Below are 26,618 nucleotides of genomic sequence, written 5' to 3' on the forward strand. Positions count from 1 at the left end.
ACCCACTACTCCTATCTCTATTGCTTCCAAACTTGTCTAAATTACCATCATCTTTCACCTGGACTACTGTAATTGCCTCCTAACTACTCTGCTTCTACTCTTACCTTTACCATCCACAACACAATAGACATGAAGGTCTTACATGGTCCATAAGACCCCTCCAGGATTTTGGTGTTTGGCCAGTTCTTAGATTTCATGTCTGACCAATCTCCCATCACCCAGTTCACTCCAGCAACAATATCTCCTTACTGTTCCTCAAACACATTAACCTCAGGCTCTTTGCACTGTCTGAAATACTCTTCCCTTGGTTAGCCACATAGCTCCATTCTCCCAGTTTATGCAGTTTTTTACTCAAATGCCTCAGTAATATCTTCTCTAACCATACATCTAAAATAGTACACTCCTGTGTTTTTCCACTCCTTTCACCTTTCTTTTTCTTCAAAGCAATTGTCACTAATATTATATAATTACTTATTTTGTTTATGTCTTCTCTACTAAATTATAGGCTCAAAAAGGGCAAGAAGTATGTTTGCTTCATTTAATGCTGTACTTTCTAAAGGAACAGTCTGTGGCACATATCAGGTGTTCAGTAAATATTTAATGAGTGAAAGAATGTTGAATAAAGCAGACAACCAGCAATTTTCTGCTAATTAACATCTGCAAAGTGCCTTTTATACTCCTACGTAAGTACATAATTACAGACTTACAATAACCATACTTTTATTGGTGAAATTAAACTAAACTGCTAGGAAATTCTCCCTTTAAAAATGTCATTCTTAGAGGAGTTTTAAGTCCCAAATTTCAACATCTCTATTAGTTACATGGAAAACTGCCTTTAATACTTTTTCCGAAGAAAGAAAAGCAGTCCTACAACTAAAGGAAAATAAACAGAAAAATTATTCCATTAGGATGCTTACCATTTCTTTTGGACCAGGGGTGTAAGCATGAACTTTTCACAAGTGCTTCATCAACTTTTCCTCCTGACATGTTATCCATGAATTGACGCCCATGTTCTAATGCAAGGTAGCAGTCATTGCAACAGTCCCGCTCTTCAACACGTACCCAATTACTAATTACACCAATCCTGGGAAAAGGGTCTTGGTCTGCTGCTCCAAAAGGTGAAAATAAATTAGTGCACTGATCTTGTAGCAATAATATCAACTCATCAGGGAATTTCTCAGATTCCTTTAGTCCTCCATTAACATGTTCAGCAGAAGTAGCCCTGAGAGCTTCAAAACGTTTTTCTGCTTCTTTGCCACATTCTGTGTTGCGTCCTATGATATCTAGTTCATCTTCAAGAAATAATCCTGAATTGTTTCCAAATTTTCTGTTCATGACAGCACTGAAGCCGCAGGTACACCTATACTGTGCTTCCTGCATTGGATCTGGAATGTAAACTCCAACATCTGCACCCTTGATATTCATGTTGCAGACACAGATACAGCAACTATCAAAGTTACAGTCTTTAAACAAATTCATAACTGATTCTGAAAGAATGAGGTTTACATAAAGACTGTGTGCTTCAGGGATGGAGGGAACAGTTGCAGGTTCAACAGAATTAAGGGGTCTGCATGTGGATGGGGTGGAAGCTGGTGAATACAAGTCTGAATTTTCATATTTGACTGAACCTTGAGCACTAGCAGGTCCACCAGCTCGAGGAGTCCTTGGAGTCCTTGGAGTCCTTGGAGTCGGAAACCTAGGTGTAGATGGAGAAGGAAGAATTCCTGCTCCACTGTTACTAGGAGGTGCGCTGCTAGGAGGCATCCCAAAAGAAGTATGAGTTTGAGGTGTATAAGCAGGACCATATTCTTGATCGATAGTACTTCCATCACTGGTGTCACCAGGGTAAAAAATTAAACACATACATAGAGGAACATATTAATAATATGAAATAGAACTAAAAATCTCCCAGTATTTTTCAGTAACACTGAAAATGAAAGCACAATTAGTGCAAAAATTACAAGTATAATTAAAATATGTATCTGGTTATTATATCCACTCTAGGTGACTGTTGTAGACTGTGGACTAACCGACTAGTTCCAAAATTGTAAATAAAATCTGTTTACACTTATCTACACCTAGACATCCACATTTACTATCCATATTTCTTGTACTACAAATAACCATATTTCATTGATCCTAAGATGTCACTGTTAAAAAAAAAAATCCTGATTTTAGAGATGTTTACATGCAGTAAGGGACAATGGCAATTGTAAGATCCTACCAATTATAAGACATCCCAATTTCAGAGATATTAAAATATGAGAAGTATGTGATACGGCAAATACACAAATGGGATTTAGAATTTCAGAGCAAAACAAAAGGTGCTTCTGAAGAAAACCTCCACCCGCAAATGAAGACAAATAACCAAAGCATAATGGTCTTAAGTTTTCCAACAGTTTATCTACATGCAACTAATACCATTATAATTTATTGATCAAAAAACAATTTTTAGAATTAAAAAAACAGTATCTTTTTTCTAAGTACTAGCAAAGCAGGTACTTCTGTGAAAAAAATTAAAGCTATGTAAGCACACCTACACTATACCAGTAACATAAATCTAAATCATACCCCTCTTTGATGAATGGCACTGCAGGCCCTGAAGGAAGCAATTCCAATTTTCCAACAGTCCAACTCTGACGGTAAATACACTCTTCTGGCAATTTGATAGGAGGCAGACATTGGCTTGGTAGACTTTTTAGAGGTGCAAACATGGAACATCCCACCAGAACTTGACAATTTTCAGGCTTATAGACATAAGAAAAATCCTATAATACAAAGACCAGGACTTTCAGCATCTTATCTTCCAGGGGAAAAAAGCCAAACTCACTCTAGCCTTTTTCCCCCCTCTCTTTAAACAAAATAATAAAATGTAAATATATATATATATATATATTTTTTTTTTTAAAGTAGGCTCCACGCCAAAAGTAGGGCTTCAACTCATGACCCTGAGACCAAGAGTCACAATCTCTACTGACTAAGCCAGCCAGGTACCCAATATAATTTTATTCTTAAATGAATTCACTCTATTTTAATTCCAATTAATTAACATACAGTGCTATATTAGTTTCAGGTGTATACTACAGTGATTCAACAATTCCGTACATCACCCAGTGCTCATCACAAGTGCACTCCTTAATCCACATCACCTATTTCATCCATCCCCCTACCAACTTCCCCTCTGGTAACCATCAGTTTATTCTTCATAGTCAAAAGTGATTCTTGGTTTGTCTTTTTTTTTCCTTTGCTCATTTCCCCCCTTTGTTTCTTAAATTCAACATATATGTGAAAGCATATGGTATTTGTCTTTTTCTGTCTGACTTATTTTGCTTAGCATTACACTCTCTAGCTCCATCCAAGTCATTGAAAATGACAAGATTTCTTTCTTTTTTATGGCTGAATAATATTCCTATGTGGGTGTGGATGTGTGTGTGTGCGTGTGCATACACATCTTTATCCATTCATCTGCTCAACATCACTCATCATCAGGGTTATGCAAATCAAAACTACAATGAGAGGGGCTCCTGCCTGGCTCAGTTGGTAGAGCATGCAACTCTTGATCTCAGGATGGTTGAGTTTGAGCCCCATGTATGGCATGGAGTTTACTTAAAGTAAAAAAAAACTAAACAAATAAAACAAACTACAGGGGCGCCTGGGTGGCTCAGTCGTTAAGCGTCTGCCTTCAGCTCAGGTCATGGTCCCAGGGTCCTGGGATCGAGCCCCACGTCAGGCTCCCTGCTTGGCAGGAAGCCTGCTTCTCCCTCTCCCACTCCCCCTGCTTGTCTTCCTTCTCTCACTGTGTCTCTCTGTCAAATAAATAAATAAAATCTTTAAAAAAAAAACAAAAAAACAAAAAACAAACTACAATAAGATCACCTCACACTTGTAAGAATGGTTAAAATCAAAAACACAAGAGGGGCGCCTGGGTGGCTCAGTTAGTTAATTGGCTGCCTTTGGCTCAGGTCATGATCCCAGGGTCCTGGGATCCAGCCCCATGTTGGGCTCCTTGCTCAGTGGGGAGCCTGCTTTTCCCTCTCCCTCTGCCTGCTGCTCCCCCTCCCTGTGCTCTCTCTCTAATAAATAAATAAAATGTTAAAAAAAACCACACACACAAGAAACAACTGGTGTTGGAGAAAAAGGAACCCTCTTGCACTCCTGGTAGGAATGCAAACTGGTGCAGTCACTGTGGAAAACAGTGAAGGTTACTAAAAAAGTTAAAAACAGAACTACCCTACAGTCCAATAATCACACTGCTGGGTATTTACTCAAAAGTTACATGGGGCGCCTGAGTGGCTCAGTCTGTTAAGTGGCTGCCTTCAGCTCAGGTCATGATCCAGGGTCCTGGGATCGAGCCCCGAGTCCAGCTCCCTGCTCAGCGGGGGGAGTCTGCTTCTCCCTCTCCCTGCCACTCCCCCTGCTTATGCTGTCAAATAAATAAATAAAATTTTTTTTAAAAAATTACAAAAACAAAAAAAATTAAAAATTACAAAAACACTAATTCAAAGGGATTCGTGCAACCTTATGTTTACAGGAGCATTATTTACAATAGCAAATTATGGAAGCAGCCCAAGTGTTCTTAAAGGCATTCTTAATAGTGTCACCACTCTTTAGTCTTCAAATCTGTTAACTACAAAATAAGAATCACCATGAATAGATTTTTTTAATACAGCAACAAACTGGGGGTGCCTGGGTGGCTCAGTCAGTTAAGTGTCTGCCTTCGGCTCAGGTCATGATCCCAGGGTCCTGGGATCGAGCCCCGCATCAGGCTCCCTGCTCAGCAGGGAGCCTGCTTCTCCTCTCCCACTCCCCCTACTTGAGTTCCTTCTCTCGCTGTCTCCCTCTCTGTCAAATAAATAAATAAAATCTTTAAAAAAAAATAGAGCAACAAACGGAATCTGTAAGAAAATATTGGAGGGGTGCTTGGGTGGCTTGGTTGGTTGGGTGTCTGGACTCTTGATTTTGGCTCAAGTCACGATCTCAGGGTTGTGAGATAGAGCCCCACAGCAGGCTCCACACTGGGTGTGGAGCTTGCTTAAGATTCTCTCTCTCCCTCTGCCCCTTCCCAGCCTCCCCACTCTTAAATTAAAAAAAAAAAAAAAAAAAAAAAATATATATATATATATATAAAAGCATATATATATATATACATATATATAAAGTGAATTATTTTTCTAGAAAAATAAAATACTTACTTTAATTTCAGAAGGTTTTGGGCTACAGAATCCTTCATCAACCTCAATTTTGAACTGTGTTCCTATACTAGAACTATTTCCTTCTAGAACAGTTCCTCCAGGTGTTATATCCATACTACCATATTCTTTATTGCTCATATTCATTGGGGAAAATCCCATAATATGTTGTTCCAATGATGGTGGTGTAGGATACATTTTATGAAGATCTGCAGTGCCTATATTTAATAAAACACACATTTTAACATAAGACTAAAGAGAAGTTAATCTGTGTTTAAAAGAAAGGAGTGGGGAATTTTATTCAGATTAAAAATTTGCAGATTTATCTGGAGCAGATTTGGGAAGCTTACTTATGCAAGATAGTGGGTCCAGATTTCCTGTCTTTGATTCCTTACTGCTGGATTTATCATCTGTTCCATTTGCTGACTTTTTAGATCCAGGCTATTAACAAAAACAAAAACACATTATTTATCTGAAATTTTAAGTCCAATGTGATCCAAGATGGTAATCATTAAGATATAACTTGAAGGTCAAACCCATTCATCAAATATATTATTCTGGTTGTGCCAGAGATAAATATTGGTTATTAGAAAAATTTATAAAGATGTAAAACCCTTTTTAGGCAATCAATGAACCAAGATTAATTTGTTTATTTGATAATCCTGCAAATTAACAGAGGGAAAGTTCCTCCAAGACACAGGACCAATACTTCCAGAACACACAGAAGCAAAAATAACCTACCACTTAAAGCCTATTAAAATTAAAAAAAAAAAAAAAAAAGAAAGGAAACCTGCAATAAGAAGGATTTGTAATATCAGAACTGCTTCTTAGTAAAAGATATTCATAAAGCATTTGTCCCCTTAAATAAAACACACTGAAGTTTCCTATATATTCAATCACCCCTCTGAAACCTAATTTCTACTTTTATCTTGTTTAATAATCTCCTTACCCTTATAAAAATGCTACAACATGTAAAACAAAGCACAAACTTGAGAAAGATCTCATTTGATAAGTAACAGGATACCTAACTAAAAATTAGTTTTAATACACTGAACAAATCGTTTTACCATCTCCAATCTGTCACCAATGTTTTTAGACCTGACAACTTGGTTCCAAGCCTCCTGTTAGCCACTTTGTCATAAATATGTAGACTGAGTTCTAATTACAACCTTTTTACCTCACAAGAGCCACAGCTGATACATGAATGGTAACAGAGAGAAAGCATAAAAGTACCAAAGTATTCAGGGATATAGAATGTAAGTTTATGTATAGTTATATCTGCCTATGTCACTTAAATGAAGACACCAAATGTGCATATATGTGTATATACATATATACATAAATATATATATGCAGGGTGTATGTGTGTATCATATATACAACAGAGAGGATTAAAAGTGTAATATAGAACAAGAATGACCAAATGTACTATAGAAGTCTCCAAGCTACCTTTATGCAGATGAAAATGAATTCCCTTTTATGATAATGCAGCACTCAGTTCATTAATTTGCTAGAGACTTGACATTCTAGCAAATCTCATTTTAAATTTTCTTTTATAATCACCTTTCTCTGCAAACGGATGTGCAAAGTTAAATATTTCTCTTTCTGCCTCTTTCATTATTATAGTATATAGCTGTTTTACAATAATGGCTAGAATGCCAATCATATTCAAAAGAAGTAGTATTCCTTAATAAACTGACAAGGCACACAATTTTAATGTTAATTATTTATTATTTTATGTATGTGAGTCAATTCCAGGGTCATTTCTCAAACGAGAGATCAAAGAACAGGAAAATAATTCTGCTTCCTAAAGACTGCAGAAAAAGAACATATGGTAGAAGTTAAGCTTAATCACACATGTCCTTCAAATATAAAAAAATAAAGAAAAAAAACCCCACAGCTTATAGGTGACACTATGCCAAGACTGCTCAAATGTAAGTTTTAAAAAGAGAAACCAATTAATAAAATTTTATTCCAAAATATTTCCTATTTTTCAGGGCTCAAATGTACTATTCAAGTCACATATCACTTCTGAAAAGTAAGTCTATATAAAATCAAGGAAAAGAAATTATAACCTTAACCATTAATAAAATACTCACTGTTAGTTCATCTTCATCAGAATTGAAGAGATTATCAAGGTCAGTATAAGAGACAGCCAGGTCTGAGTCATAAATCAAACTGGTTGATGGAGGACGGGCATGACTAGTAGGGCGTGGAGCATCTATATATGTCAATCAGAGTCAATCAGAAAAACAAAATAAAAGATTCTACTACTGACCAAATAAGTATTATTCTAGTTATTTAAACTAGATATCTAACCTTAAACTTATAAGAGTATTTTGCAATAAGAAACTATGATTTGCTTAAAATCTAAAAATTTTTTTCATAGAAATAAAGTTGCAAATAAACAGTAGTAATTTCTCCAGGAAGCTCACCAAAGGCTATGTAATCCATAACATGGCTAAGTACTCTGATTTTATATATCAAATAAAAAGACATACATTCTTAGAACAGTACACACACACACACACACACACACACACACACACACTTTTATTTTTCTATCTTCCTGAAATGTAAAACAAGCATCATATGATGACTAGGTGCTCTGGCTCTTGAGTCAGATGGACTATTAGTAATCTGAATTCCCAACTCTAACACTAATAGAATGACCCTGAGCAAGTTACTTAACCTCTCTGTACCTTAGTAATGGCAAGAATTAAACATGAAAGGACGTAGCTAAAGCACTTTGTCCAGTGCTAGGTACTTAAGTACTCAATAAATATTACCTTCTGGTTAAGATTCATTTTAGTTCTAGAATTTTACTTTCCTTTTTCTTCCCCCCCCCCCCGCCCACCAATTATAGTGGAAAAAATACATGATTACTTTAAAAAAAAAAAAAAAAGAAACACCAATGGAAGTTAAACTCCTCTTACATTCCCACACACAAAAAAACAAATTTGCAGTTTGGTATATAACCTTCTAAAGCATCCTTGGAATATCAAGTGACTTGAAATAGTCCTCATTTTCAGAAAGATAAAAGCCACTTTCCAAGTGCCTCTGCATGTCCGTTCTAAAAATTCACTGGAGCACTAATTCTGAAATTTGGTATAAAAAAAATCATCTAGGGTACTTATTAAAAACCAAGATCTCCAAGCTCCACCTCAAAAGCTGCTCCAGAATGTGGTACATGGTCCGTATTTTGAGAAAGCACAAAATAGCGATTATACATTCTCTACATCCTAGGGTAGGTAAACAGCCCAAAGAACCCAAACTGTTAACTTACCAAGCTACTCAGAATTATCAACTGATTTTGCTTCATTAAAGACCATTTCTTCCTTATTCTTGTTTTTGGTTGCACAGAGCCTGACCCTCTCTATCCCAAATATTAAAACAAAACTTTGTCCCTAAACAAACACCTACAGAAGGACAACTTCCTTTGCCTTCATCAAAAGTTAAATAGATTTTGTTAAAGAAATAATGTGTTGTGTCTGTCTATTCCAAGCACAACAAGCACTAGTCAGATACTTTACTTTCAAAGTGGAGCCTTGGCCTCAGTGGCAAGAACTGTGCCTACATATAATACCTACTTGATAAATATTTGTTAAATTAATAATTTCAACAACCGTTCTTCTAATTTGAGTGAGAGAGAAAAGGACAACAAAATTATAGTTAAGCCTAATTTATAAGTTTTCAGATCTGAGAGGGACCTTAAGTGACGATCTTTTTAAATCTCATTTTATAGATAAGAACTATTTTTATTTATGAGAAAGTAAAGTTCCAACAATTGAAAACAGAATTTTTATCACCTCAACTGCTTCTCCCAGTACAAAATAAACAATAAATCTATCATTTTAAGATAGGTACCTCTCCATGAAACATATGAATTATGCAAAAAGGAACACTGTAAGTCCAGTAATATCAAATTAGCTTGTAGTAATAATCCTTCAATGCAATTATTTTTATTAGGAAATAGAAGTTTTACCTTGCTTGATAGAGGGACTAAATAATGACATAGCATCTTCCTCATGTGATAACACTGTTACACTAGATGGCCCATCTTCTACCTGCAAATAGTATTACATATTAGATTGAAATATATAATTTAAAATAACAAAATCTTCCAACTATTGAGTAACTACGTGTCAAGCATCCTGCCAGGTGTTCTACAGACATACTAATTCCCACAACTAACCTATATAATAAGTAAGTACTATGCTCAACTTACAGACAAAAAATAGTGTTAAAGATAACCCAGGAAATATATCTGATAAATAAATAGTGGAGCTGGGATTCCAACAAAAATCTGTCAATTTCCAAAGTCCATGTTCTTTCTACAGTACCTATAGCCTTCCCAGCTACTACTGTTTTCATATTTACAAAAGGACAAAACTTCAAGTACCGGGCACGGAGTAAGGCTAAAAATTTTGTGAAATGAATTCTCTGTATTAAACTTATTATTGGGTTCTTTTCACAATTTTATAGCTTTTAAATTTCCATATATTGTATTTAAGGCAAAATTCTTATCTAACAGAGTTATCTTGTGCTTAATAGATCCTCTGATTTTTAAAATTTTAATAAATACTTCTATATCCTACACTAAATATATTACTTCAAGGGACACTATAAGTTCTTAACTCACATTTAAAAATATCATATATTTTGTAAACTAAGCATTGTGTATTTTATTGTATTTTTGAAAACTGGCAATTCACCTATAACATATTTTAACTCAATATCAAAATAGTTTATCTAACTAAATGTAAACAATAAAAAATCTTTTCATTATGAGAGACTGGCTATAAAGTCCACACAGCTCTTAAATTTTGTATAATGTGCCTGATTCACCTATTAAAAAAAAAAAAATGTTTTCCTGGGGCACGTGGGTGGCTCAGTCAGTTAAGCACCCCAACTCTTGATTTTGACTCAGGTCATGATATCAGGGTCATGAGCTTGAGCCCCATGTTGGGCTCTGTGCTGGGCGTGGAGCCTGCTTAAGATTCTCTTTCCGGGCGCCTGTGTGGCTCAGTTGGTTAAGCGTCTGCCTTCAGCTCAGGTCATGATCTCAGGGTCCTGGGATCGAGCCCCGCCATGATCTCAGGGTCCTGGGATCGAGCCCCCCATCAGGTTTCCCTGCTCATCAGGGAGTCTGCTTCTTCCTCTCCCTCTGCCCCTCCCTCCCTGCTCCTGCTCTCTCTGATAAATAAAATCTAAAAAAAAAAAAAAAAAAGATTCTCTCTCTCCCTCTCTCTCTGCCCTCCCCCTACCCTGGTCCTTCTTGCTCTCTTTAAAAAAAAAAAAAAGTTTTCCTAAGTTACAATGATAAATCTATTTTTTTTTTAATCTGTTCTATTTTAAAAGAAAACAATGAGAAGTGTGGTACCTATATGCAGTGTTACAAATCATCAGTCACCCTTTGGTGTACTTTGATTTCTTTTACTCACCTTATGTTTTTTGACAGCTTCTCTCTCACTATTTTGTCTGTCTTTCTTATCAGGAAAAAGGAATTCCTCATCTCCTTCAACAAATGCATATGGATCGATTTTAGATTCTTGCTCTGCATCAGATGCTATTGCTGAAAGATACTGATTTTTAATTTGATATTGCTGTACTAATTCATCAGAAACTTTTAAAGGTTTCTTACATTGCACCATTAACCTGCATAAAAAAACAAAATTAGAAAATTAATTATATTTATTTTCCATAAAAGCAGAAAAAAATTCCAATATGACTTAAGAATCATAAAGTTTTCAGGATTATTTAGAGATGATCTAACCAGCAATCCTTCATTTTATAAATGAAGAAATCTAAGCACAGAAAGATTATATGATTAAACCTTCAAATTTAGCAATAGAGAAATGAAGCTAAAATCTAAGCCTCCTCTCTATATGTTCTTTCCACCAAAATACACTGTCTTTTGGTAGTCCACTCTGTTCCCAAATCCTTAAATGCATTAACTTGTCCAAATCCATTCACTGAAAGGGACTGGACTGCTCCAGGACAGGAACTCTCAGAATGTGGACTAACTATATGGTGAGACAAGACAAGTTTTATACAATTTATACATTTATACAATGAAAGTGATTATCGTTTTCCCACTGCATTAGTGGATAAAGTTATAAAATTTTAAAGACCTGATCTGTGTTTCACAAAAATAACATTATAACTATTATTAATTCTGACAAGAGGTTTTATAATGGCAAGTTTCAGTGCCAGTACCTTAGAGGCTTTTTTTGATCACTTTGGAAAAATCTATTTTTATATTATCAGCCTTATGGTTTCACATGGTGACTAATAAACATACGTTTTTTTTGTATTCTCCTAAAATAACCAATAAAATGACAAAGGACAACAGAATAAGAGAGGAAACAACAGTGAAGTTGGAAAGACAAACTAGTAGAAACTGACCGACCAGAGAAAGCTGAAATCTAAGGTTAAGAGAAAGAAGACACAACAAGCTGATCTGTACCACCAGAATCCTGGAAAGCATCAGGAATTTTCTATCTCTGAAGACCAGGTTGCTTGGTGAGTGTGAATACTGAATGATTTGATTTTGGTTTGTATAAGACACTTTTTGACTCCCAAATTCATGTTCTCTGTGGTTTGTAAAGCTGAGTTTCCCATGCTGCCAGAAAGCAGCAGCTAGGCTTCTAGTCAGACCGTGATCAAAATCCTGCAAGGATTATTTAATTCTGAATAGAAACTAAAGTCCTTGTAATAGCCTACCAAAGCTTTCCATATCTTTCTTTTCTTTTCCTCTCCAACTTCATCTTCTGTTATTCTACTCCTTCCTCTCTCACTCTGCTTCCAAGAACTTTCTTGATGTTCCTCAAATAGGCCAGATATACTGCTGGCTGTTCCCTTTGTTTGGAGCATTCTTTCTTGAAATAGCATGGCCATCTCCCTCACTTTTAAAAGTTTTTGTTTAAATGTCACCTTATGTACGAGTCCTTATTTAAAATTGCAAAATGCCCAACTGCCTCAACACTGAACCCCCTTGTCCCGCTCTATTTTTCCATCCACAGCACTTATCTTCAAATATTCTTATATAACTTGCTTATGTTCATTGTTGACTGTCACTCTCATAGAATATAAGCCCCTAAATGATGGGGATCTTGTCTTTGTTCACTGAATTATCCCAAATGCCTAGAACAGCACCTGGCATGTAAAAGTTACTACAAGTATTTCCTAAATGAATATGTCAAATCTAAAAGTCACATAGGATAGAGATGTTCTGGTTGCACTAATAATCCTAAATTACAGTACCTTGTACTTTGAAAATAAGCCATCTTTTATTCATCAGAAAGTGATACTGCTACCACTTATCTGTCCTACAATTTAGGACAAAAAATCCTAAGAGACGTTAAGATTTGGGAATGATGAAGGCATTTCCTAGCTCATAAAATCTTTGAATGAATGGGATAGATCTTTAAATCTATTCACCAATGCCCAGCACTAGAAGCACTCTATACTCTATAAACTAAGGTTGAAACAGAGGCCATCAAAGATAACTGATATTTTCTAAACCTATCAAATATCATAAATGCCATTTTTATTCCCAATATGCCCTAGATTTATCCCCAAAACTAAAATCCCAAGTCTATAAAAACGTTCTTCCATGAGAAGATGGTGCTATCTAGTCAACAGGGATATGTTTTACAATTAATTGTTAAAATAGGGCGCCTGGGTGGCTCAGTCAGTTAAGTGTCTGCCTTCAGCTCAGGCCATCATCCTGCGTCGGTCTCCCTGTTCAGTGGGGAGCCTGCTTCTCCCTCTCCCTCTGCCCGCACCCCTGCTCATGCTCTGTCTCTAAAAAACCCCACAATTGTTAGAATAGTTCTGTTCTATAAATGAACATTTATTTCTTAAGAGTAGCTTTATACCTTACCATATTAGACCCTAAATAACTGTTTTTTTGAACTATTAGATTCTAACATACTTTGAAAACAGTTTTTCCATCTACTTTGACACAGATTTCCTTATTTAATACTTAAAAATTAACAAGATAAGAAATGAAGGGTATCTTCTCTTTGATGTGTAAATTATGCAGAAAAAAAATGGTTTGCTAAGGTAATATATAGCAAAGGTAGGACTAGACAGATTTTAAGTACATGTATTCAAATAACTATTCATAGGGGAAAAGTGTAAGATCCCACTACCCCTCCCCACCACCAACCTGAAAGACACTACTACTCTGTGAAGGGCTGAATAAAACAACTCTATTTTTCACATTAAGTTGTCCTCTGGCAGAAGCAGGAAAACTGCCACACTGTTTGCATAGGTAGTTAAATTAGTGTGCAGTAACATTAAAAGGACCAATGCTACTGCATAGGGCTCTATGAAGAATAAAAATGAGTAAACCAAATGCAGTGCCTAAAGACAACTTGTTATTTTATTGAATGGTTCTCACAAACATTGGGATATGCAAAGAATTTAAACGTAGTTAATAATATCAAGAGTATCAAGTCACAACAAATTTTAAAAAATAATTTACATTACACATCCTTCTATATTTAAAAATGGTAAGAATAGAAAAAATGGTGATTTTTAAAAGATGCCAGATTAAAAACTCAGTTATTTCATCACTATCCAATTATATAGTATACACATACTTTTGCGAAACAGGAATAACACTTCTCCTTTTCTAAAAGAAACTCTCACATATGACCAAATGGTTAACTACAGAGATAGTTTCAATCAGATATAAAGCTAAATATACAGACCAACTGGAAGAGGATTAGGTACAGCCATGAACAGGAAGCTTTGCAAAGCCCAAAGCAAACTGAAATTACTTTATATTATTCATTAATTGTATCTTTCCTTTTACTATGACAACAGTAACATTCTATCCTAAAAATAATTATATATATATATTTTTAAAGATTTATTTATTGGAGAGAGAGAGAACGTCTGTGCACGTAAGCAGGGGGAAGGGCAGAGGGAGACGAAGAGAATCTCAAGCAGACTCCCCATTGAGCATGGAGCCTGACGAGGGGTTTGATCTCACCACCGGAGAGATCATGACCTGAGCCGAAATCAAGAGTGGGGACACTTAACTGACTGAGCCACCCAGATGCCCCTCCTGAAATATAGTTGTAGAGAATTTAACATAGCTCAGAGTAGCACATGCTTTTAGGCTTTTATTCAATAAAAATTTTTCCAGACAAGATATGAAAACATTTTAGGATTGACAATTATAAAAGGAGATAAGCCATAGAAGGAGATGTTAAGGAATAAATGAATTCAATAAATATCAAAAATCCTCTATTTTCTTTAATGGTACCTTTTCTAATACCAGCTCCAATCTTCAGAATCAATCCTTAAATTGAGTCAAGCTTGCTGTCGAAAGTATAGCTTTATTGTAGTAAGACACCAAATAAGATTTACTTAAAAAGATTTAGAATACAGTAAATCAAAGGTTTATTTCATCATAGACTTCTATGAAACAAAATAATTAGAAACTAACTTTTAGAGGGCAAATAACACATTCTATAAACTATTTAACATATACAATAAAAATTGGGTATATCACTAATACAACATAGGAGCTAGTTCTATTGATGAATGGTATGGTTAAAATATCCTGATGTATGTAGCCTTACTACCAAACAAGACATGATACAAATATGCTCAAGTATAGTTCTTCCTTTCTCAGGGTTTAGAAATGTTTCCCTCTGAATCAGAATAGAAGACTATTTTAAGCAATCACAAATACTACTAGAACTAAGTGCTAAACACTTGAAAAATGATATTAAAAACTGTAATGTTTCTTTGCAGAAACTTTGCTATCTTTAACTTATAAGGTCTTTAAAGCCACTATTCTAAAATAGATGCTACCATTAACTAATAGAGAAACTAAAAATAACTAGAAGCAAAAAGAGGATAGCCACAGATGTGTATATCGTGTGTGTAGGCTATGCTATGTGCCACCCCAACCTCTCTCTCTCTCTCCTTGAACAAATTCTAAGAAATTAAAAAAGGAATTTTGCTTTAAAGTTGTTGCTAAAAAATCTGGCATCAACTGCTGCACACTGACAGAGTCTAAGAATAGGGAAGGTGCTAGAAATGATGAATCCTATTACTCTGTACTAGTCAGGCAGCCAACACCACCTAACATTAATTAGAAAAAGCAAGAGTATTGCTTTCTTTTGTTTTTCCACCTATTATGGAAGCACAGTGCCACCCTTTAACAGCAATCAATGGAAAAATTTATACGAAAGGGAAACAGTTTTCACTTAACATAAATAAAACAAACCTCCAAATTTCTCCATCACTTTCTAAAAAGACACACACCTGTAAAAGTCAATTTTTATTTAAAAAATGTTTCTTTTTAAATTTCTACTGATACATTCTTGCCTCTCTTTGCCTCTGTATTACTCCAACTGGGTTAATGTAAGTTTTCTCCTAAGCTTTAGACACTTGACAACTGCCTGACTGCATCTTTAAGCAGGCTCCTAAAATGAATTCACAAATTTACAACATATATGTATTACAAGCACATAGTTAAAAGTCATATTGTACACTAAGGCATAACTGAGACATATAAATTTCTCAATCCCTCTCCTTCAAGATAACAAGGGATTAACAGTTTCTTTCACTTTAAAAAAAATTATAAAATTAAGCTTAAGATCTTGTCTAAAGTAAGTAAAAAAGTAGAAAAGAAGCATTCAAATCTGTTTCTCCTCCTCTTTCCCTCATAATTAAATACGCTGGTCTCTAACTCTTCTGTTACTCCCCTACTTTAATATTCAATGGGCTGTAAAGTTCTTCAGTCTACTCTATATCCACAAAATCCATACATCCCTAATGATCTCTTTCTAATTTTCCTTGGGCCCTCAATTACCTTATATCTGAGCTATTCAAGATGTCCAAACTGATGTCCTTTCAAACATATATATATCTCTTCATTTAAACAATCTTTCAATAATGCTACTTGGTTAATATTTCTAAAATCCTTATTTTCCAAAACCCTGTTATTTTATCTACCTCAAAAAAAGCTTCCAACAGTGCCCCTATCATCTCAAGGATAATACATTAATACATAAGCTTATAAACAATATTTTGCTATTCCATTATATAGCCCTAACCCACATTTCATGTCTCCTTTCTTATCATGACATACCAAACTAGTAAGCAACACCAGATAACCTATCCATACCAAACTACATAAAGCTTCTGGATTTCATAAACGGAATTAAATTATTCTTTATTCTGGTTCTCCATCCCTAATATATTTTATGTATACTTCTATCAGAGAATTTAATGTTATTTTCCATTAGATTACAATTTCATTTAGGGCCAGGACTAAATTTATTTTATACTCTGACAGTGCCTTACAGCATCTTGCATATTAGAGAAACTTCAGTTTTATTCAAACTGATAAAATATATCTTTGAGGAATATGAATTTAAAAAGGGTGAAAAGAATATAGGAGTTACAACAGCCACCTAATTAACTGCCATATATTTAAATACACTTTCAAAACTCAAGAGTATGGAAAAAGATTAGAAATTTACAATGTCTAATAAGAATTCAGAAATTTATTTATATAAAAAATCTAGGCTTCTGAATGGATTACTCGGACTAGAAAAGATCATATCTTTAAAGCTATACAATGCTTCTATAAAAAATTTAAGGTTAAATGCCACTGAGAGAATATTAATAGAATTTATTTTAACGGCAGGGATATCATCTGACTGATGATCCTCATGACATCTTATCTCAAGTAACATTAATAGCAGGACCAGAATCACTAAGTTATCCAAACAAGATCCTTTTAATATATGAAACAAAACAAAACTTCTGCTTTAGCACAATGCAAACACTAAAGCCAATGCCAGGTATTCTACTGGATAATAAAATAGTATGGGGAATGGGGAATCTCCCTAGTAAAACTAATCAGTAAACAGGTTTGGCCTATCTAATTTAATAATTTATTCTAGAGCTCAAATTTCTGTTAAAAATGATTCATGATATTAAAGCACTTCAACACTATTACCATTTTGGGCTTTATTGTACTATATATATACGGCAGGATACTTAGCAGCATCCCTCCAAATAGCAGCACACCCCATGTTGTGACAATCTAAACTGTTTCTAACACTGCCTAATGTCACCTGAAGGTAAGTGGGGGAATAAGAAACTGCCCCAATTGAGAAACTACAGCCACAGAACAGTTAACTACAAAAGGAAAGAATAAAACCAAAAACTTGTAACCTATCAAGTATAGAACTATATTCCATAAATGTTTTAGTTCATATTTCAAGCAGCTAAGCTGAGGGTTGACTTTTTTTGTGTTATTTTTCATAGTCTAATCTACTATAATAATAAAAAGGATTCATCTATAAATAAATTGTGACACAATACACATTTTAGTAACTAATAAAACCAAAACAATACTCACATGAGACACAGAATTAAAAAAACAATCCTTTTATTCAGTCTTTTCCTTTCTTTTTATGAAGCAGGAAAAATGGTGACCAGGAACAGATAGAAGCATGTTATTTCCTTAATTTACATAATCACGACCCAGCACCATTCTACTCTGCATGCTACCTTTCTACATTATGCTTCTTCCTTCTCATTCTTATTCAGTGAGAAAAATGTCAAATAATTTCAGAACGGATTCTAACATTAAACTGTATTAACTTCTAAGAGACCTTCATTTCATTTCACTTACAGATGTTCATGCACACAAGCAGCTAATAAACTTATTTAAAGTTATGGCTAGGACTCTTGGATCTTATGAATATGATGTGCCCATAAAAACTCACCCTTTAAGTTTATAAAACTAAAAATATTCATAATGCTACATTTTATATACATTAAATAAGCAAATATAATCTAGAAAAAAACAAGTTCTAAAATCATAAAGTAACCCTAGGGCCATATTGTTGTTTCATTTATTCAAACATCTGCTCAATGTCTGCTATGGACCTAAAATTGTTCTAGGGGTGTGTGTGTGTCTGTGTGTGTATGCTGGAGGAACACAGCAGTAAACAAGTCAGAGTCCTTGCCCTCATACAGCTTACATTTTAATTGGGAAAAGATCATTAACAAATACATAATGTAATTTCAGGTGATATATATAAAGAAAAAATGAAAGCAGTGTACAAGATAGGCAGTGATTTGGGAAGTGAAGAAAAGCCATCGTTTAGATAAAATGGTCAGGAAATACTTCCTGAGAAGGTAACTTTTCAACAGGGCTAAATAAGAAGGGGTGCGCTGTTTCCCCATCTGTAATACAATTCTAAAGGTCATTAGGAATGAGGCTGGCTTTCTGAAGGAATAGCAAGAAAGCTGATGTCATGAAATCAGGAAGCAAATAGGAGAGGAGTAAATTAGAGTGAAGAACTAGCTAGGCAGGAACTGGGTAGAACCTTACAGATGAGGAAAAAGTTTGGATTTTATTCTAAATGTAAAGGGAAACTACTCAAGGGTTTTAAAAGGAAATGAGTAACATAACATTTAACTTATAATGATCGTTCTACTGTGTATAGAATATATGTAAAGAAGTACAGAAACAGAAAGACCAACAGTAGTTTCAGACAAGAGTTGAGGAATTTTATATTACATCCAGCACAAATAACATTAAGATCTTTTGAGATTTGTTTCCAAGGCATCATTTACTTTCAAGAGACCTCCTAACTATTAAATAATCTAGTTTTCTTCCATGATCATAAGGGTATCCTAAAGTCCCTAAATTTCAAATCCAGATTAATTTCAATTAAAAAATACTAGAATACTTTAAAGATTCAAAGAGCTAGATAAGGCACACAGGTTTGTTTACTAAAATAATAAAGAATATTAAAAGAGAATAAATCTAACAGTAAGGAAAATGGGAGAGGCTACAAATGGGCCAGACATTTTACTTAGTCTCAGGGAAGCTCAAAATCAATGAAACACAGCAGAGAAAGGTCATGGCCTAGAATATGCAAGAGGGGGCTATAGGCAACCTACATAAACAACAGGAGAGCTAACTCTCAAAAAAATCAGAGGAAATTTGGACCTGTATCTCCACACAGAATTGAAAAATAAGAGCTGAAAATGGAGGAATAAGAAGAGTTCCTTCTCTAAGAAAATGAATAAGCTACCTAGTAAAGACCCAATTATCTGACATCCTCTTCATTCTGGAATTTAGGTACCAGGCCTCCCCTCCAAATCATCCCCAACAAGGTTATCATAAAGCAGTGTACGGAATTAATACACAGTATATACTAAATTATTTACTGAATGAGTAGGGACCGCCAATCAGCTCCCCTATTCCTTCATTCTAAAATGTGTATGAAGAGGGGCACATAGGTGGCTGAGCCAGTTAAGCGACTGATTCTTGATTTCAGCTCAGGTCATGATGTCAGGATTGTGAGATTGAGCTCCACACTGCCCCCCTCCCCTGGCCCCACATTGGGCTTGGGTTCCGTGCTGGGCATGGAACCTGCTTAAGATTCTCTCTCTTCCTCTCCCCCTCCCCCTCTTTCTCTCTCCCTCTTTCTTGAAAAAAAATTCTATGAAGAAATAATTATAAAAAAGTGATAAAAGCAGCACAGTAAAAAGATGAAAATAAAGTAATTCTAAAGAAAAAAATTACAGAACATTAAACAAGGGGATGATATTTTTTAAAAAGTTTAGAAATAAGAAAACATGAGCAACAAATATTAAGACTTCAAGAAAGGGTTAGAAGAAATTAAGGAATCCCCTTAGAATACAAAGGAAAAAAATAGATGGAAAATGAGAGAAAATACAGAAATTCAACATCTGAATTACAGAGGTTCCACAGAGAATGGGGGAAAAAAGCAGATATTATCCAAAAAGAGAACTTCCCAGTAGCAGGACAAAAAAAGACTTCAAACTGAACCAGCCCACCGCAAATGCCCAATACAAAGAATGAACAAAAGATCACTCACTACACCTGCACATATTCTTGTGAAATTTTAAAATTCTAAACTAAAGAGAAGACCCTAAATACTTTTGCTGACAGCAGACTAATAGAGAAGAAATATAATCTTTGCACACTACTTGGTCTTGCACTGGTAAGAAGACAGACAGTTTTAATGAATATAATGGTGTTTTGTTGGTTGATTTTCACCTTTTAGAAAAATCTATAGATAAAAATGCAAAAGACTTATGGGACAGAACATAAATTTAATCAGAATAACATAGTAAAGGGAGACCCAAAAAATCTTCCCACCCAAAGTATGTCACACATAAAGTGGACAAAGGCAATCCATAGAATGGAGGAAGATATCTGTAACACATGTAACTAATATAAGATTAATAGCCAGAATATGCAAAGAATTGGGGGGGAAAAGGGAAAGAAAAATAGACTAAAAAATATGATATACAGACAGTTCACAGAAGAGGAAATCTTAATGTCCAATGAACATTTTAAATGATGCTTAATCTTGCTAGGAATCTGGAAAACACGTATTAAGACAATAAGATGCCATTCTGTATATAGAAGATTAGCCAAATTAAAAGTCTCATAATACCAAACACTGAGGAAAATACCATTCTCATACTCTGCTGGTTGATGAGGGTGTAAACCGGTACAGGTGGAGAGCCAACCTGGCAACGACCCTTAATGCAGAATATGGACATACCCCAAGGCCCAGCAATTCCGTTTTTAAACATATTCCCTAGAGAAATCTTATACAAATACACAAGGACATGTGTACAAAAAAGTTCACTGCTACATCCTATGTAACTGGAAAAGAACTGAAAATAACCAACATGTCCATCTTTAAGAAAGTAGATAAATTACGTATTATTCATAACAAAGAAACACTATAAAGCAATTAAAATGAATTAACTAGAGCTACACGTATAAAAACATGTATAGAACACCAAATTTAGGACAGAGAAAGGAAAAATGGAAGAAAAACAGTACACAGGAGTTCTAATTATATGCAAAATCCTTAAGTTGGTTGATGGACAAGTGATATTATTTTCTCCACTTTTTTGTGACTAGTATTTCAAAATAAAGAGGTTCCCTGAGGAAAAAACACAGTAAAGAAGTTATGTAAAACTAATATTTATATTTATATTTATAAATATATGTATTTTATTTATAATAATATAATATTATATATAATAATATATTAATAATAATATAATGATAAAATCCTACCCTGAAACCAATTCTGGAGTCCTAGTATCAAGAACTTACATCATTTCTACCCTTAAATTATAAATAGTGACTATTAAAAAAATACATACTCTGTAACTGATGTTACACTTTCCTGTCCAAAAGGTCCAACTGGATCATCCTTGAATTTATCACTTGGAAGCTGAGGTGGTAAAAACTCTACATCTTTTTTCTTTGGGACCTTGTAATACTTCCAGGCTATATTAGCTTCATCTTCTTCCAAGTTTACTGCTGTACCAACATACATTGTAGGTTCTACAGCTTCCTGGAATTGAGCTGGGAAAGACTGGGATAAACCGTCTATCCTATCTTCCATTGGTTTAGAAGGAACCAAGGGATCTGGTGTTGGCATTTGATAAAAATGTTGACTTTGAGGAGTTGAAGGTGTTTTAGTCACTCCCTCATCAACCACGTCACATGGGTGAGGACTAAGTGGAGGTGGTTGAGGTGAATTTGCCATTTCGGTGCCATGCATCTGAGGAGTCTTTGCTACATCATTAGTTCGGATGTTTGAAAATCTCACTTGACTATCTGGAGCAGAAATCACAAGTCTTTGGCTAGCTGAATCTGTATCCATGCCAACATCATCACTAACAGATATACGATGGTGAAAAGGAGTCAAGGGGCGTTTCTGTGGTTTTTCACTCTTTTCTTGTTTTTCATTGGTCTTGTGCTTAGGAAGTACTTGTTGTTGCTGACTTAAAGATGGTGCCTGTCCTTGTTGTCCAGAATTTCTCGGTTTGAGATTTTTGTGCCTAAAAAGTTAAAAGAAAGGTTTAACTTTTATAGTATTGCTATTACATCAAAGTACACAAGTTAACACTATTAGACAGTCATATATTTGTTCTTTTACATATAAATCTAAAAGTAAATGATTTGAATTTACAGGGAAAAAATACTTTGTTCAGCAACCTGAAGCTAAGAACTGCAGAAAGATTCATAAGAGCCAATTATCTTCTCATTTAATAGCTATGTGATTAGATAACCAAAGATGATTTACCTTACGTAACCTAAATATTTTAGTATCTGAATAGAGATAAAATTCTAGTTATTTTAAGATAAAAAAAGTATAGAAAGATCTGAAATTCATTCATTCATGAATGTACCTGATATTTCAGAATAATTGTTATAAATCAATGGCTTGGCTGAGCTCACAATCATCATCTACAATCCTACAGTAGCCAGCCAAAAAACTTACTCTACAGAAACAGAGTTAAATCATTCTGGATAGCACTGCAACTGTCTGATGGACCCCACACAGGATCCCACCTTCCTTCTCCCAAGGCTTACCACTACAGAAAGAGAATCAGCTAACTAGAAAAGAAAATGCCTAAAAGAATTATTTTCCTCATAATGTGAAGCAATTCTGAAACTGAAAAACTTAAAACTATATACCTAAAAACCTAGTAATTTTGTTCAGAGTTTAAGATTTCTTTAAGTGTAGTAAAAATACTGTGCACATTGAGATTTCTAAACTCAACTGACAGTGATGTATATTAACATATTTTTTTAACTAAGAAACTAGGCAAAAAATGTGGAGGAATACGAAGTAAAAGCATTCAGCATTCATTAGTTTTTTAAGTTTTAAAACTTACTTTATTAATGGTTTTGTTATATCAGAGATAACCAAAAAGAGTATGAAAAAGCAACTGTAGGTACTTTTTTGAAGAACCCTCTCTATTCAGGGAATATGCTGAACATCCTTCTGCACAGAGTCTAGGACATATTATATGCACAGGGGAAAAAAGCATGAAAGTTATCAAAGAAAACTGGAATTATGTCAAAAAGACACAGGAAAAATCCACCATTAACCTGGGAACAAAATCAAAGACATTATAAGAAAAGGAAATCATAGAACAATATCCCTCAAGAATATAGATGTAAATCATTAACAAGATATTAGCAATCCAATAATATATAAAAGGATAATACATTATGACCAAATAGTATCTGTCCCAGGAATATAAGGTATAACATTCAATAGAAATCAACATTATTCATCACATTAACAGAATAACAGAGAAAACCATATAGTTATCTCCATAAGTACAGAAAAACATACGGCAAAATTCAACACATAATTCATTATAAAAAGACTCAAAATGCAGACTAAAACTTAATTTGATAAAGGACATCTATGAAAAACAACTAATATCATACTTAATGATAAAAGACTGAATAATTTATCCCTAAAACTGGGAACAAAGCAAAAATACTAACTCAACATTTCTATTCAATAACTGTATTGAAAATTTTAGTTTATGTAATAAGAAAAAGAGAGATTTCAAAGAAAGAAGAAAAACTGTATTTATAGTAAACATGGTAAACTTTACAATGAGGGGTCAGGCTGATCATCACCTTCTCAATCTTAACCAATAATTAAAAGTGGAACAACCAGACATTTGTCTTCTGATGTGACACAATACAAAGCAACACAGCACCACCTATGAAGTATTCTCCTCAAAAATACTGAACCTGAGGGGTGCCTTGGTGGCTCAGTCGGTTGAGTATCTGACTCTTGATTTCAGCTCAGGTCATGATCTCAGGGTCCTCAGACTGAGCCCAGTGTCAGGCTCTGTGTGCTGGGCGTGGAGCCCACTTAAGATTTTCTCTCTCCCTCCCCCCACCCCCACCACGGCTCACGCGTGTGCTCTCTCTCTCAAAAATAAAATTAAAAAAAATAAAAAAATTTTTAAAAATTGAACATGAATGCATTAAGCCTCTAGATCAGCACTGTCCAACAAAACTTTCTGTAATGACGGAAATGTTCTATAAGTGGCTATTGAGGACCTGATATGTGGCTAGTTCAACTGAGAAACTGAATTTTTAAGTATATTTAAATCCAAATACTTTAAATAGCCACTAGTGGTTACTAACATAGATAGGACTGGACAGCACAGCTCTAGAACTAACTTCTATTTACAGAAATGCAAGGGATAAAGGAAGAAATTAAATGGCACTAAAAGAACAAGTTACAATATATGACAAATTGAGAAATCCAGAATGAGGAACATTCCACAGGATAACTGACATAGCTTCTCCAGGCAAGTCAATGGCATAAAAATGGGGTAGGGGATTACAAGAGAGACCCAGAAGACTTAACAACCAAATGTATACTCCCTGTCTAGATCCTTGTCAAACAAACCAACTACAAAAAGACATTTCTGAGACAAATCTGTAGAGGATATGAGATGATACTAAGAAAATACTATTCTTTTTATTAGGTGTGATAATGGAATTATAGTTATGTAAGAAAATAAGAAAATATTAATAATTTATAAAAATTAAAATATTAGAGTTGCATACTGAAGGAGTGAAATGATATTTAAGATTTGCTTTAAAAATCTTCAGCAAGGTGTGCCTGGGTGGCGCAGTCAGTTAAGCACCTGCCTTTGGCTTAGGTCATGATCTCAGGGTCCTGGGATCGAGCCTGTTCAGCGGGGAGTCTGCTTCTCCCTCTCTCTCTGCCCCTCCCTCAAAATTTTATACGTGCTCTGTCTCTCGCCCTCTCAAATAAATAAATAAAATCTCTAAAAAAAAAAAACACTTCAGCAAGAGTACAGCATAGGGGAATGCCAAAATAAAGTATTATATCTTCATAGTATTACGGAGTAGTATAAACTTAAAAGAAACACAGACTGGGGGGGCCTGTGTGGCTCAGTTGGTTAAGCGACTGCCCTCGGCTCAGGTCATGATCCCAGGGTCCTGGGATCGAGCCCCGCATCGGGCTCTCTGCTCAGCGGGAACCCTGCTTCTCTCCCACTCCCACTCTCCCACTCTCCCACTCCCTCTCCCACTCCCCCTGCTTGTGTTCCCTCTCTCGCTGTCTCTGTCAATTAAATAAGTAAATAAAATCTTAAAAAAAAGAAAAGAAACACAGAGTGGGGTCTATATGTGCTAACAGAAAAATACCGATTACTGTTTATCAAAATAAACAAGTTGCAAAACAGTATACATAGCATGATTCCATTTGTATGGAAGAAAGCAGGCAGATCTATAAACATATATAGGAGAGGGAACTCAGTTTTTAATTTTATTTCATGTGCATTACTTGAATTCAAATTTAGCATTTAAAAAAATTTTTAATAAAAAATTGGTCATTAAAAACAAGCAGTAGTTTATTCCAATGTAGAATAATCCCTTCTCTGAACATCCTTTGAATACTTCCATGACAAGGCCCACATTACCTTTTAAGGAAATGCATCCCATTGTTAAATAGCTCCAGTTGTTAAAAAAAAATAATTTTTTAAAACAATTTTTATTTAAGTAATCTATCCCCAGTGTGGGGCTCAAACTCATAACCCCAAGATCAAGAGTCCCAAAAAGCCAGCTAGGCACCCTGTTAAAAAATAGTTTATGTTGAATAGAAACTTCCCTTTTCTGTATCTTCCAGTCATTAGTCCTAGTTCTACTTCTAAACTTACGCTAACAATGGTATCCACAATCACACTGACTACTAGAAACTCAAAATGTGTCTAGTTCAAATTGAGATGTGCTACAAGTGTAAAATGTAAACCAGTTTTTGAAGACATGAAAAAAATGATGGCAAGTATCTCAAAATTTTATACTGATATGTCAAAATAATCATTTTAGATAAACCAAGTTCAATAAAATGTTAAAATTTTTACAAATCTTCAATAAGAAGAGGTCTAAATGAAGCAAATTTAGTAAGTAAATATGGATGGCTGCTATATAAGAGTGCATGATCCAATTTCACCTTTCTGCATGTATGAAATTTTTCACAACAGAACAAGGTAGAATTAAAATGCAAAAAACAACAACAGAAAATAACTGGAGCAAGATTAAAGTGTCTAAAGGTCCTTTTATGTTCCATAAAGAAAACAGACATAAAGATTAACTTTAGATTTGACAGAAAACAAATGCAATAAATGTTTGATTCAATTTACAGAAGAGTAAAAATAGAGTATCTAACGTCTAAGCCAGCTAAAGAAAAGAAAAAAAGGATGATAGGCAACAGTAACAGCAGGATAGGGGAAGGAAAGCAAAAGAAAAAAGCGGAATAAAACAAAACAGAAGGCGGCAAGAATAAGTAGATACCATGACAGTTTTTATTCATTTATTAATTATTCAAATATTTTAGTGTCTACTACAAAAGTCCTCAAAATATGGTTCACAGACTCTTTCAGGGGTTGTATGGGGTTCAAGCCATTATCATAATAGCATCAAGACATTATTTGCCTTTTTCATTATGTTGATATTTACAATGATGTTACAAAAGCAAGGGACAGTAAAACTGTTGGCAACCAAACATGAATCAAAACAGT

At 34.7% G+C, this 26,618-nt stretch overlaps 1 protein-coding gene across 2 annotated transcripts in view; it reads right to left on the reverse strand.

Moving 5' to 3' along the window:
• Positions 1–26,618, reverse strand: part of MED13 (mediator complex subunit 13) — a 103,701-nt gene that overhangs the window by 33,767 nt on the left and 43,316 nt on the right. For both annotated transcript variants that reach the window (XR_004913938.2, XM_036081781.2), the window contains exons 9-16: positions 21,405–22,088; positions 10,634–10,847; positions 9,175–9,256; positions 7,289–7,410; positions 5,540–5,630; positions 5,193–5,407; positions 2,572–2,768; positions 918–1,831 (exon numbers count right to left, since the gene is read on the reverse strand). Coding sequence is in view for 1 of the 2 variants with exons in the window: in XM_036081781.2 (XP_035937674.1) it covers positions 918–1,831; positions 2,572–2,768; positions 5,193–5,407; positions 5,540–5,630; positions 7,289–7,410; positions 9,175–9,256; positions 10,634–10,847; positions 21,405–22,088 (2,519 nt within the window). In the remaining variant the exon portion in view is untranslated. The remainder of the gene's footprint in view (positions 1–917; positions 1,832–2,571; positions 2,769–5,192; positions 5,408–5,539; positions 5,631–7,288; positions 7,411–9,174; positions 9,257–10,633; positions 10,848–21,404; positions 22,089–26,618) is intronic.

The sequence above is a fragment of the Halichoerus grypus genome, chromosome 2 (assembly GCF_964656455.1).
Source record: "Halichoerus grypus chromosome 2, mHalGry1.hap1.1, whole genome shotgun sequence".
In the NCBI taxonomy this organism is placed as follows: Eukaryota; Metazoa; Chordata; class Mammalia; order Carnivora; family Phocidae; genus Halichoerus; species Halichoerus grypus.